Here is a 14,981-nt window from a genome sequence, read left to right on the forward strand (position 1 = left end):
TTCATTCTAATTTTATTTATTATTTATTTTCATAGGTTCCATTATTTTCCACACTGATGTTGTCAGAGAGAGAAGCCAAGAAGCATCCAGAATTTTACCGGCGCACGAAATGGTTCTTGAAGAATAAGAAAGGGATGGAGTGGAAAACACAGGTAAACTTGAGCTTGAGCTTTTATATAGCGCAATATCCACTAAACATGCTCAAAATGCTTTACAAGGGGTCCCTGGCCCACAGCAACACGTAACATGTAGAACGAAACATGGCGCCTGTTAGGCGATATTACAATTTTTTTTTCCAACAGAGACACCGCTGTTAACAGCCAGGTACTCATTTTACACCTGAGTATGGTGAGAGAATGTGAGTAAAGAGCCGTTTCCAATGACTCAATTATGCGCCGAGCGAGGTTCAAACTTGTAGTAGCTACAACCTGACTTGACTAACGTTTGACGAGAAACCCTTATTATCATCATTAAGTAAAGTAAAGTACAAATTGACTATAACAGCTTTTTTTTTTTTTTTTTAAAAAAAGAACAAAATACTAAACACGAAACATTTCAGGTCCAAAATCCTTCCTCAGCCACTAACAAAAACAGTCCTAAAGGTAATTGCACCACTGTTTGACTGGGGTTTTTTTTAAATTACCTTTTTGATTGTTTTTGTTGTTGGCTGAAGAAGGGTAATGGGCCCGAAAAGTTATGTGTTTTGCATTTTTTCTTTTCTTTTCTACTTAAAAAAAAAAATTTATTTTAACAAGCTGTTACACTCTTTTTTACATTACCTTTATTATGTTCCACAGTTTCTAATGATTGACTATCACATTATCATTATTCTGTTCCTCTCCCTAAATAGTAATGTGTAATGATATCAAGTTTACAATTTGTGACGAAAGATTATAAATCGTTAAATTTCATTAAAAATGTGATTCTTTCAACAAAAAAAAAAGAAGTATCATTTAAATGTTTTTGATTATGTCTTTTTATTCAAAGATGACGAAATCGGAATTGATTGAGGGGTAGAATAAAAGATTTCTTGACACTCTTGAATTTTGGAATCCGAACTTTGTTCCCAACGCACACGCACACTCGCAAGCTCGTGTAGCATTTAGGAACACGTCCGGAATTCCAAAAGGCAGAGTGTAAGAATTGTATATTATTACATGTTGTGTCATTTATTAATCTTGTTGGCGGATAAGCATCGTTCTGTAGGACCATTAACTCGTGTCAACACCATCAATAGACAGAAAGAGTAGGTTGAAATTGTAATAATTTAAAATAACGCTTTTAAAAAGATTTCTTCAACATTTATTATACCATATTGTAGGAAAAATTCTTGTCTATGGATTTATTTTAAAATTAATTAAATTATTTATATATTTGTTTATGTATTTATGCATTTATTTATTTATTTATTTATTTATTTATTTATTTATTTATTTATTTATTTATTTATTTATTTATTTATCTATTCATATTTTTTTTTTACTTTGAAAATTTAAGCTCGTATATAAAGTGAAATGTAACGAAAATGGCAAAGAAATCATCAAATTGGAAGAGACGGACGTAATGATGCTAAGTTTGGTAACCAAGGAAAGGCTGATCAGCGTCATGAAATACATTCTGGACGAAGACGAGTTTTTATCACCATACGGCATTCGTTCTCTTTCCAAGGTAACATGCATAGTTCAGTTTATCGGTTTATTGGCATTGAAGTTGAGTGATATTGGAACAAAATTATATTTAAAAACGTATATACTACTACTACTCGTAGTAATAATAAATGATAATAATAATAATAATAATAATAATAATAATAATAATAATAATAATAATAATAATAATAATAATAAATAATAATAATAATATATAATAATAATAATAATAATAATAATATAATAATAATAATAATAATAATAATAATAATAATAATAATAATAAATAATAATAATAAAAAAAATAATAAGAAGAAGAAGAAAAGAAGAAGAGAAGAAGAGAAGAGAAGAAGAAGAAGAAGAAGAAGAAGAAGAAGAAGAAGAAGAAGAAGAAGAAGAAGAAGAAGAAGAAGAAGAAGAAGAAGAATATTTACATTGTGACATCCAATCAAAAAATCATATAGTGGCACTATTTTTACGTATAATGAGAATGATCATGTGATAGATACGCGATGCGTGGTGCGTAATACATATGATCTGCTAAACCTCTCGAATATCAAAATTTAAGCGTATTTCAATTTAAGTATTCCGAGTGTATGGGATTGTCACAAAACTGTAAGAAGTCATGGTGAGCCTGTTGCTAAAACTGAACTTATACGATTTAAATGAGAATAAATAAATGCCTTAACCGAGGGTTTCTTAAACGTAAAAAGAACTAGCCCTTAACACTCTCTTCATCGACACTATGCAAGATTTTTCTGAAATGTCATACCGACCCAACACACAAATTGCATTTTAAAACTCAAATTCTGTTCAGAAAAACAAACTGCTTTTACAACACATTAAGATTTTTATGGATCTGACAAAGGTTTTCTTCAAAGTTGGTGATGTACAAAACAAATCTGAAAAATAAAATGTCGTTTGCATCCTAACGAATGTGACGATTTCCTTACAGTTAGTAATGACAGGGTTAAATTTCCTTTCTCTGATCATTTTCACTTTAAACTTTGTTTAGCCCATTTAATTCATCTGACACCAGCTATACCAATTTTACGAGAGAAGAATTTTTAATGACCAAAACACACTTGCTCCTAAACGCGCGCACATATACACTTCCATACACACACAAAAATATGGACTGCACGTTGATATGTATGAAGAGAGAGAGAGAGAGAGAGAGAGAGAGAGAGAGAGAGAGAGAGAGAGAGAGAGAGAGAGAGAGAGAGAGAGAGACTCTAGTTTGTATACGGTAATGCCAATGCGTTTTCCTTTTGTAAAGTTTCATCCACGTTTGATTGAAGGCTGTCAGCCATTGGATTTATCCAAATGTTTATTTCTGAGAGAGATATTGCCCTTAGAACAACGACAGACCCATAATCTCCTCATCCAACACAATGAACATATTATATACATGTATGTACCTCTGGTTTTTATTTCTACATTATTCTATCTCTTTTCCTTAATTTTCCTACTATATTATTTCAGTTCCACGAGAAACACCCGTTCCAGTTTGATGCCAATGGTCAGACGTACCACGTGAGGTACGAACCAGGGGAATCACACTCTACCATGTTTGGTGGGAACAGCAACTGGCGAGGGCCAATATGGCTGCCAAGTATGTTATCATCATCACCATCGTCGTCGTGGTCATCGCCATCATTGATTATCATTAAAATGGACCATCGTCTCCTCCTCCACCCCTCCCTCGTCTTCTTCTTCGTCTTCTTGCTTCTTCTTCTTCTTCTTCTTCTTCTTCTTCTTCTTCTTCTTCTTCTTCTTCGCAATCATCATCATCTTCATTATCATTAAAACTTCCCCACCACCACCAACACCACCTTTATCATCATCATGATTTTCTTCATTATAATCAAAATGATAAGTTTTGATATTCCTTCAAGGAAATTCAAACAATCCTCCACATTAATCCTAATCCTATTCGCAGTGAATTACATGGTGATTGAAAACCTAGAGCGCTACGACAGCTTCTTTGGGGAATCACTGAAGGTGGAGTGTCCCACTAGGTCAGGAAACTGGATGCGTCTTGGTGATGTGGCCAAGGAACTCTCTGGACGTCTGGCAAAGCTGGTCATGCCTGGACCTGATGGACACAGACCTTGCCATGGTGAGAAATATTCTTCTTCTTCTTCTTCTTCTTCTTCTCCTTCTTCTTCTTCTTCTTCTTCTTCTTCTTCTTCTTCTTCTTCTTCTTCTTCTTCTTCTTCTTCTTCTTCTTCTTCTTCTTCTTCTTCTTCTTGTTCTTCTTCTTCTTCTTCTTCTTCTTCTGTAGTCCTTCAGAGCCATTAGGCTCATGGAACCTAAGTTTCTCCTTAGTTCTGTAGTTGTTGTAGTCATTCAGAGCCATCGGCCCCTTGGAAATAGCAATTGCTTGCTACTCTTTGGATAGGACGATTGTATATCGCAAATTACTCTCCACCAGATCTAACAGACCCAGTTACCCAATCACTGCTGGATGGACAAGGGGTGGGGAGAAAGGGAAAGAAAAAATATCGACCTCGTCCAGGATCGATCTCGGCTCCTTTGTGTGTAAAGCAAGTGCTTTACCAACTGAGTTATTGTAACCCTTGTGAAGTACTATTACAATACAATTTATTATGAAGAGTAAATTGTATGAAACAATAAGACAATAAAAAGCTTTTTGCTTTTGCTTTACATTCTATCCTGGGCTACGCTTTGTTCAGGGGTGGTTGGTCACATTGTATTTAAGGCGGCACAAATCCGAAATACAGAATCAAATTTTATTGGTCTAGTTAATTTAACTTAATTTGACCTACTTTGTATGTGTGTGTGTGTGTGTATGTGTGTATGTGTGTGTGTGTGTGTGGAGGGCGGTATTGCAATTGTTTGCATATATGTGCGTGTATTTGTGTGTGCGTGTATGTGTGTGTGTGTGTGTGTGTGTGTGTTAGAATATTAACGAGACGTACTCACAAAAGAGCATCAATTATCTTGGACAAAACTTGTCTGGTAACTTTCACCTGTTCATTATAACGACTCACAGACGCAGCATGTCCTGTTTCCAACTGATTTCTTATATCTACAACGTTGAAAAGTTTATATTTAACAGCATCTGTGACATGGCTATTTGATTCAGAATGTTTCTTCAGTGCCTGAGAGATGTGCGCAATATCACTGAATCCTCCTGTTGTCCGTTATAGCATACATCACCAAAAATCAAGCAATAAAAACAATGAAGCGTTTTACGGCTTTCACTGGCAGTAAGCCATTCAACATTTTAAAAATAATCATTATTCAATCGGCGCTGTCTCCTCGGAGTGTTAGAAACTAAGTTAAAATTCACTGGTTTGTGTGGACCTAAATCTTTCACCACTATTTTATCTTGGGGGGATAAGTGTCGGAATTGATTATCAATTAAAAAATCAACATGATTCATGATTGGTTACAAATTACAGAAATAACTTTTTAAAATAAAATGATTCAAGATAAAAACAGGTAGGTCTCATAAACAATGACAATAGCGATAATACTTTTCTCTGAATACTATCGACTAACGGTATGACAGACAACTTTAGAATAATAGAATTTAAAAATCCACATTTAATTCCAAACGCAAAGCACTTGTTAACTTCACACACAATCAGCGACATCTTTATAATTATACTATTATTAGACAATGCACACAATACAAGTTGAGTAGGGATCGTTGGGAATGTGCGGGGATGAAGGACTCCGTGGGGTCAGGGATTTTTATTTATAGTACCATGGGGCTCTTCTCGGTGCATACTTTGTTTACTGTTCTTTTTTATATTTAATATATATTTAAGCAAACCAAACAATGATAAAATATATATTTATTGCCATTCTCTTCATCCGTATATCTAAGTGAAGCAAAGCCTCTTCTTTCAGTGATAAAACTGATATGGTTTTAATTTATCCCAAGTAGGACCTCAGGGCGTGCATCGCTAGATTGGCCGTCTTGGCCTAATTATTTTAGCAGTGAAAGACAATAGTTAGTTGGGGAGGGAGGGTGGAGGGAGATTGGGGAGTAGTAACTAACTTTCTTCAAGGTACAACGGAGTATAGGATAAGGACAGGACGGCCAAACGAAGACTGGCTCATATAAACAAAAAAAACTTCCCCACCACACCACACCCTCCGCTCATTGTCACCCCGCGCAGGCAACGGGGGAAAGATGAAACGTGCCGATTTGACGCTACCTTCGCGGAGCGACGCACGAGTCATCAAATATTAAATTCAAAACAAAAAGCAGTATGTGCTAAATTTTTAATTTTATCAAAATTGTAAAATTGAAGTTTTTTGTTTGGTTGACATGCTAATCTACGGAAAATATAGGGCGGCACAAAACAACTTCGCTCTATTGACCGACCGCCAGTGGCTTTGTTCCCCCCCCCCCCCCCCCCCCCCCCAACCCTCATCATAGAGTTAGGTGTTGTATAAAGGTAGGTATTTATTTATTTGTTTACTTTGAAAGTTGGACACAACTAAGGACAGAATCGGTGATAAACGTATTTGATGTGTTCATTATTTCATTTTAGGTGGGGACCATCGTTATGCAACAGACCCCAATTGGAAAGACCTGGTTCTTTTCTACGAATACTTCAACGGTGATACGGGAACAGGATGTGGAGCGAGGTAATGGAATTCAAATTGTACACAATGGACAATGTATAGATAGTATGAAGATGACGTCACTCAGGTCTTTGTTATTGCTTTTTGCCATCGGCATTTATGAGTAATTCTCACTAAACTGTATACTACAAACGTTCAAGGTTACACATAACTTTGTGTGTTGGTCCGTTATACTCCCGGATGACAATTTTGTGAGCTTCTTAGCCAAGCGCATACTATCTATTGCGTTCCACGAACATATGAACGGCTAAACATAGCCACTTTGGTTCACTTTGGTGTAAACAATGTGCTGACAAACTTGTTGTGTTTACAACACAAATAACCCAACTATGATTAAGCGTTCATGTGATATTTTCGTGATACGTGTAATAAGCTGAACATATTGTGCATCCATTGATGATATACATTTAGGTAAACTACGCACAACATCCGCCAGCCAGATTAAACATACCAAAACACAAAACTATTTGTAACCCTTTAACTTTTATAGTTTGGTTGATTATCATTTAGTGAGACTTAATCACCCATTAGGTTGTCTAAAAATAATAACAAAGAGCTGAATGAAGTCATCTTCGTTCCTTCTATAACTCTTGAATATAGTTGTTCTTGGCAGTGGTCAAGTATAAAATAGAGGGGATGGGAAGGTTGACAATCATTGACATTTGGTTATTTGATTTGATTGCTTATGAGCAATACTCGATTCCGTCCAACACAATATCGATTTTTTTTTTTCTTTGGGGGGGGGGGGGGGGGGGGGGGTTGTTTGTTTTTTTCTTGCGGGGTGTTTTTTTGTCTTTTGATGGGGGTTTTTTTCGCTGTTGTTTGGGGTTTTTGTGGGGGTTTGTTTTTTTCTTTTGATACAATAGTATTTAAGATCAAGTTCAAAAGGTTGTCAGAACAATTCAGGAACATTTTAGCTCGTATTAGTTCCAGGCGACGTGCTCATATTTACAGGTCTGCTAACCGAACATAATTATGGACTTGATTTCACTTTGGTTAATGGACATTATTTTGCGTTAGTTTTGGAGTATTCCCTTTACAAAAAATGAACCCGTAACAATACAGATCAGATCTGAAAAGAAGTACATGTTGGTATGAGGTGAGAGTGAGAGTAAAGATATAATAAGGATTTTTTTAAAGTATCTTGCTTCGTGTCTTCTAGTTCTAGGAAAACCAAACTTTTATTAAATCAATATAAAAATCCATTTAGTTATAGTGTCTTTCAAATTGAGCTTTTATATAGAGCAATATCCACTAAACGTGCTCAAAGCGCTTTGCAAGGGGTCCCTGGTCAACAAAAACATTTAACATGTAGATGGGACATGACGATTGTCAGGCGATATTAAAACTTTTTTTTTTTGGGGGGGGGGGGGGACAAAGACAACACTATTAACGGCCAGGTACTCATTTTTACAGCTGAGTATGGTGCGAGAATGTGAGTAAAAAGCCTTTTTCAAGGACTCAACTATGCTCCGAGCGAGGGTCGAAATCAGTAACTAAACATGCTCAAAGCACTTTACAAGGGGTTCCTGGCCAACAGCAACATTTAACATGTAGACCGGACATGACGCTTGTTAGGCGATATTAATTTTTATTGGACAGAGACAACACTGTTAACGGCTAGGTACTCATTTTTACACCTGAGTATGGCGCGAGAATGTGAGTAAAGAGCCTTTTCCTAGGACTCAACTATGCGCCGAGTGAAGGTCGAACTCGGAACCTTCCGATAACGAAAGCGAGTTTCATATCACAAGACCACATAGCCGCACAAATCTTTAATGACTTCTGATGATTTATCTCATCTTATGAGAATCTCACTAGATTAAATAAAACATCCTATTTTTTGTAAGATATACATTTGTTACATCAGAATTCTCATGACATAATATAATCTCCCTTCATCTGCCATTATTGTTAAATGTCATATGATTGTTATTCAATAATTCTTGTTAACAGATATTTTTCTTTTCTGTATGCATACCCACGTTTTTGTGCATGTATGTGTTTCATTGTGAGGGCATGTGTGTGTGCGCGCTTGTATAAATGGGTGCGTGTACAAAAATGTTTATACAGATGTTTTACAATTTTGTGCGCCAAGAGCTGTTTTGTCAACGGGATTGGGCGCCATACAAATAAACTTTATTATTATTATTATTATTATTATTATTATTACTACTACTATTACTATTATTATTATTATTATTACTATTATATTATTATTATTATTATTATTATTATATTATTATTATTATTATTATATTATTATTATTATTATTATTATTATTACTATTATTATTATTTTTATTATTACTATTATTATTATCATTATTATATGTGGATTGTTTATTTCTTCATTCCAGTCACCAGACAGGGTGGTCAGCCCTTCTAGTCAATTTCTTCCGATGTGCCAATGGACATCCTCTCATAGTTGACCATTCCAACGCCGACGTCCGAGTCCAACCATGAGGAGTCAATCAATACACACAGTGCCCCCCCCCCCCCCATCCTTACCCACCCCCACCGCATCGTGTTTAACAAATAATTGCAACACATTCGCAATATTCTTATAATGTTTAACTCACTCAATCCTAGAGATTTTTCTTACTTTTCAAAATTGGAAAAAATGTAAGAAAAATGAGCATGTGCCTAGATAGTTCCATTCAACTACATACCATTAATGTGTAAAAACTTTAAAAAACATTAGCTTTGATACTAGACCTATAATTTGTCTCAGAAAAATGTAATAAATTATAGGCATGGGGTAAAAGTAACCCCCGGGTAAACCACGGATATAGTCGACGTTAGGGTTGAGTGAGTTAAAGCTTTTCAATTGGAAATTGAACACTGAACTGCTAGAAGCTGTAAAGTGTAAAAGTATTGAGTAAAAAATTTATATAACAGCTTCAATTTTTTTAAAAACAACAAAAAAACTTAATATGGGATGTTTTGGGCTCAAAATCGTGCAGCTATGTGGTCTAGTGGTATGACACTCGCTTTTGGATCGGAAGGTCCTGGGTTCGAGCCTCGTTCGGCGCATAGTTGAGTCCTTGAAAAGGGCTCTTTACTCACACTCTGCACTCTCACCGTACTCAGGTGTAAAATAAGTACCTGGCCATTAATAGCATTGTTTCTGTCGGGAAAAAAATTGCAATATCACCTAACTGATCATGCCCCGTTATACATGTTATGTGTTGCTGTTGGTCAGGGACCCTACACCTTGTAAGCGCTTTAAGCACGTTTAGTGGATATTGCGCTATATAAAAGCTCAAGTATTATTAAAGATCAAGTTTAAAATCGTCTTTCAACAACAAAAACAGTTAAAATTATGGTAATGCTTCACCTAAAATTCAAATATAGATGGGAGAAAAAAACTTTTCACCATCGCTTATCACCACTAGACGTGCAGAGATCTTTAATCACGTCCAACTGGATTTATGCAAAGTACTTTCCATCAGATCTAACAGACCTAACTACCCAATCACTGGAAAAATCTTGACTACACCCGGAATCGATCTCTGTCACTTTGTGTGTGAAGCGAGTTCTCTATCAACTGAGATACCGTGAACTCTTATAATAATATGTGATTTATTACCACTTTAATTGTATAATTGTTGTTGGCTGAGGGAGGCATGAGTGTATTGTGTCCAAAATGTTTTTAAAGTGTATAATGGATTTTTTTTTTTTTTTTTTTTTACTTTGTTTATTTTTTTATTTTTTTTTTTTTTAAAGAGCTGTTAGATATACTTATCTTTGTTCAATACTTGCTACAGACAGAAATTATGACATTTGAATTATGGTGGCATTGAGTATCTATAAACAAAACCTTTTTATTTGTTTTTTTGTTGTTGTTTTTTTTTTGGTTGGTTATTTTCAACAATTTAATGTCTTGCAAACGTTCAGGACACAGTCATATTCAAGGGTGTTGGTTGTTTTCATTCATAACAATTACGAGTTCAAAAGTCATATCCAGCTGGATATGTCCATTTGTCTATTAGTATTAGGCCAGTGTTACGGCCCCTTGGTTGTTAAATAAAAAGTACTTAAGGATATACTTGAATACTTTCAGTTAACAAGTGGCAAATGATTTATACGTTTTTTTGTTGGTTTTTTTCCCCGGAATGTTGTGATCCAATTACCCCCTTTATTCCGAGTGTTTTGTTTTGTGTGGGAATTGAGTTGAATTAATAGATATTTGCATTTACTATTATTGTTATTTTATGAGTGATGATGAGTCGATATATGAAAAAAGAATCTGTGGTTCCATAGCAAAATTGTGTCCTCATTGAAATAGGAGAGAAAAGACGGTTTTGTTTGATAAATAACCAAATAAATATAATATTTTGTAAAGTTCTTATTGGCTTTCAAAATTTGATATTATTATTATAGCAAAAACTTTCCAGTCACGACAATGCTATATTTGTTTATTGTTTACATCCATGACAATTAGAGGACAAATGTCATATCCGTCTGGACTGGGTCATAGGCCTATCAAGCCTGTGTTAAAGCCAGCTCGTGGTTTGTCTAAATATTATGGGCAAGTTTTTATACGAGTTTAGGAATGTTATGACTCAGTTACCATTCATTTTTTTTTCCAGTTTTAGTGTTTTGTTTTTTTCGAGTGGAAATCAATTACAAAAATAGATATTTGGTGATGTGTACTTATATGCAGGCCTGATTACCCAAATTGTTATGGGCTAACCTTTGTAATGGAAATACTCTAAACCCAACGAAAAATATTGTCCATAACAATTTTTTAAAATCAACCTAAAATTGGTTCGGTCATCAGACCTACCACTAAGCATACGTCGGCATTTGGATATTTACAGATATGATGGTTTGTTTTATGAGCTACACGAAAATATAATTTTTGGGGTTCTCTCACTGCCTCATGTTGACTTAAATTTCACTGGCCTCTTTGTTAATCCAAACAGCGTGGTGAAAAACATAACCCCATTCCTCACTTATATATTCAAAATTTTACGTATTAGTAGTAGGCAATATTTTGTTGGTCTTGCGAGTGTGTGTGTGTGTGTGTGTGTGTGTGTGTTTGATGTTGATTGTATGTGTCTGTATTTGTGTATCAAAAGTGTTATTAAATCGGCGCTCCAAAAACGTGAACGTTTCTCATTGTTATTTGTAGTGTTGCAGTGTTTGGCACAATGAATCACAGTGCCTCTTGTAACTCATCTTCCAGATTTAGAGGAGTAACTGTGTGAGTGTGAATATATATATATTATATATATATATATATATATATATATATATATATATATTATATATATATATATATATATATATATATATTATATATATATATATATATATATATATATATGCGGGTGGTTGGATGGGAGCGTCACCCTTGAATCATATACCTATGATGTTCGCATGGGTGTACGATCCGATAGTGATGTCGTTTCTTCTTCTCTTTACTAGCCTATCCTGCTTCTTTGGTTTGTGATTGTATTTTTGACAGGGGATATTTTTTTTCCTGTAAATCCTCTGCCTGTTTGTTCTTGGTTATTTATAATTTAGCTTATGATATCTTTAGGTTATGATTTTGATTGACATTTGTACTATTTTTGTTGGATTGCTTGTTTTTTTGTTTCAGCGGTCTCTCATATAACCTCAATTGTGTTGGAAGAGACCTAAAGCAACAAACAAACAAAAAAAAAAAAAAAAAATATATATATATATATATATATATATATATATATATATATATATATATATAATTAATATGTCAATGAAAATATCAGCATTATGTTAATGAAAAGTTTACGCATTAATCAGCTTTGGTTTATTCCCCCATTGTAAAGTATGTTATGAAATAAAAGAAGTGCATTTAATACATGGGAATGATTAGTTTGCTTGCTGTTTGTTTTTCATTTTGTTGGTTTTACAGCGCTTGCGACATATTTAGGTCATTTCAGCGCCGATAAAAAGGAAGAAAATGGGATAGTAAAAACAAAAATTCTAGATTTCAAATTAAAAGCACACAAGAAAAGTAAGACAAAGGAGAATGGTACAAATAGGGAACAGATTTAGATTCCAAGAGCATGCTATCATTGTGCATAGTTTGAGATCACCTAAAAGTCTCATCCAGACACAAGCACGGGATCCCACTCATAGGAACACACTCAAATGCTTACATTATACATTCAAAACAACAACTATAACAATTCATAACAGAGGGATAATTTATAAGGGGAAAATAGTTTAAAACTTTAACTATACATTGGACGGTTTTCCTCCCAGCCAAGGACTTCGATAAGGAAAAAGACAAAACTAAGTAATCTCATTGACACAGTGACATCCCTTCCCACGACTCATCCAGACACAAGTACAGGTCCCCACTAGGAGAAACGCACTCAAATGTTTACAAATCACATGTAATATGTAAACAAAAAATAATACAGTTCATAACAGAGAGATGATTTACATATATATCATATATATCATCTCCTAAAACTCTATACATATGACTGCTTCCATCCCAACTTGGGTATCCAGCCAAGCCAAGACAAAACCAAGCAATCTCATTCCAAGACAAAAACACAGCAAGTTGGGAAAAAGATAGAGGGGGATAGATGACACAGTAAGTTTAAGTACTTCCCTGGCCACTATGGGAGATCAGAACCCCACCCAGCACAAGGGATATAGAAGAGACAACAAAGGTGGATGAATATGGTACCACCTGCCCTGGTTGCATACATTCTCAGATTCTAAAGGGGTTTTCTCCCTGTAACCTCGTAAATCGATGTGTTTCAGCACTTGAAACACCCTTAGGTCATTCCAGCACCAGAAAAAAAGAAAGAAGATGAGATTTACAATTAAAAACACCCATGAAAAAGTGATATAACTGGGACGTTTCAAATAGGGAATATAAGTAAATTCCAAGGGCAAACTATCAATGTTTGATTTGAGATCACCTATTTGCCTCATTCACACATAAGCACAGGGTACCACTAAGAGGAAATCACTATAATGCTTACAAAATATCATATTCAAAACAAAAACTAAAACTACCCAGTGTAGAGATTATTTACAAGGGAGAAAAATAAATACCAACTTCCAAAACGAATACTATATATTTGACTGTTTCCCTTTCAGCAAAGAATCCAGCAAGGGCCAGGACAAGACCAAGTAATCTTATTCCAAGACAAGGACAAAGAAAAAAACAACCTAAAAAACTAAAAAAAGATACAGTGGGACAGTGAGAGAGACCATCCACCCACCACCCAGGGGAAGTCAAAAGACCTCACACTATGCTTATCACTTTATAAACCAAACACAGTCAACGAGTAAATAAAATCACTAACAGACTGTTTTATATAATGTGGTTCATTCATCTTTTTCACTGACGAAATAAACATTATTATAAAATAACATTCAAATGATGCTGAGTAAAGTGTCAAAACCTGCTCGGTAGGTCATCCTTTCTCAGCGGTATTATCATCATCATCATTATTATGCAACCGAGAAGATCAAGAATATTATATATATAAAAGTAAAGGTCTAGTAACGACACTATAATCTCAATAACACCATTGATAATTCAAAATAAAACAAGGTAATATTATATTCAATTCATTCATTCTTGTATACATAATTTACAAAGCGATATAGATACTTTTATATTATATTATTGTACAAATTTAAATGTAGCCATACATAACCCCACGATTACTTAACCATCTGTGAATCGCTAATAGTTACAAACAATAAAATAACTTGATCAATAATAGTAAATATATTATGCCATTACTGCCATACTCTGGAAAAGACAGGCTTTTTTATTCCAATTTGGCCAAAAACTCGTCCATCGAATATCCTTCATTAAAATGACCCTCATCATCTCAAAAACTCTCAAACCTTCAAGGAAAAGTGATACTAGGCTGCTAGAAGCGGTGGACTGTAAAAAGTAATAAACAAAAATGAATATAACAGATTAAAAAAAGAACAAAATACCAAACACGGAACGTTTAGTGTTCAAAAGCCTTCTTCAGTCAACAACAAAAAAAACAATAAAGACACAAATACATTACTAAATTCCAGATAGACAACTATCGTCTATGTGGAATTTAGTAATGTATTTATGTCTTTGTTTTTTTCTTGTCAGCAGAAGAAGGCTTTTGAACACTAAACGTTCTGTGTTTGGTATTTTGTTCTTTTTTGAAGCTGTTATATTCATTTTTGTTTATTACTTTTTACAAACCTTCAAGGAACCAGGTTTAAAAGTTTTTGACAAGACGAGGGTCATTTTAATCAATCGATATTTCTGGAACATTTTTCAGTTTTAAAACGTGTTCTTCCAGAGTAAGGAAGATAATTGGCAATCAAGATATCAAAATATACATTTGATCCTTTTATACATTATGCCATTATCCAGTAGCCCAGCTTATAACATCCATAAAACAATGTGGACAACTAAATCAGTTGAGAGAATGTTACGAGTTTCTGGTTTCAATTGGTTGGTTGATAATTTATTCTTAACAAATAATCTTTGCTACATTTAACCTCCGGCTCTAAAAAATGTAAATTATCCCTACTCTATACCTTGGACAATAACGTCCTGTTGACATCAGACATTTGTTTGACGGGTTATCTATATAATCCTTCATGGAATGCATAGCAGATGGCCATGCGGAAGGGTGTAATTTTTTTTACAATACATTGAATGCCTTCTGAAACCTACTGTGC

At 34.5% G+C, this 14,981-nt stretch overlaps 1 protein-coding gene across 1 annotated transcript in view; it reads left to right on the top strand.

Moving 5' to 3' along the window:
• LOC144967376 (uncharacterized) overlaps nt 1–11,006 on the top strand; it is a 45,674-nt gene extending 34,668 nt beyond the window's left edge. The window contains exons 14-19 of the mRNA XM_078904496.1: nt 36–152; nt 1,498–1,668; nt 3,135–3,264; nt 3,592–3,771; nt 6,185–6,281; nt 8,639–11,006. Coding sequence (XP_078760622.1) covers nt 36–152; nt 1,498–1,668; nt 3,135–3,264; nt 3,592–3,771; nt 6,185–6,281; nt 8,639–8,744 — 801 coding nt within the window. The 3' untranslated portion in view covers nt 8,745–11,006. The remainder of the gene's footprint in view (nt 1–35; nt 153–1,497; nt 1,669–3,134; nt 3,265–3,591; nt 3,772–6,184; nt 6,282–8,638) is intronic.
• Nucleotides 11,007–14,981: the final 3,975 nt, after the last annotated feature.

Source organism: Berghia stephanieae, chromosome 3 (genome assembly GCF_034508935.2).
Source record: "Berghia stephanieae isolate SIO BIC M18660-M18661 chromosome 3, UCSD_Bste_1.3, whole genome shotgun sequence".
In the NCBI taxonomy this organism is placed as follows: Eukaryota; Metazoa; Mollusca; class Gastropoda; order Nudibranchia; family Aeolidiidae; genus Berghia; species Berghia stephanieae.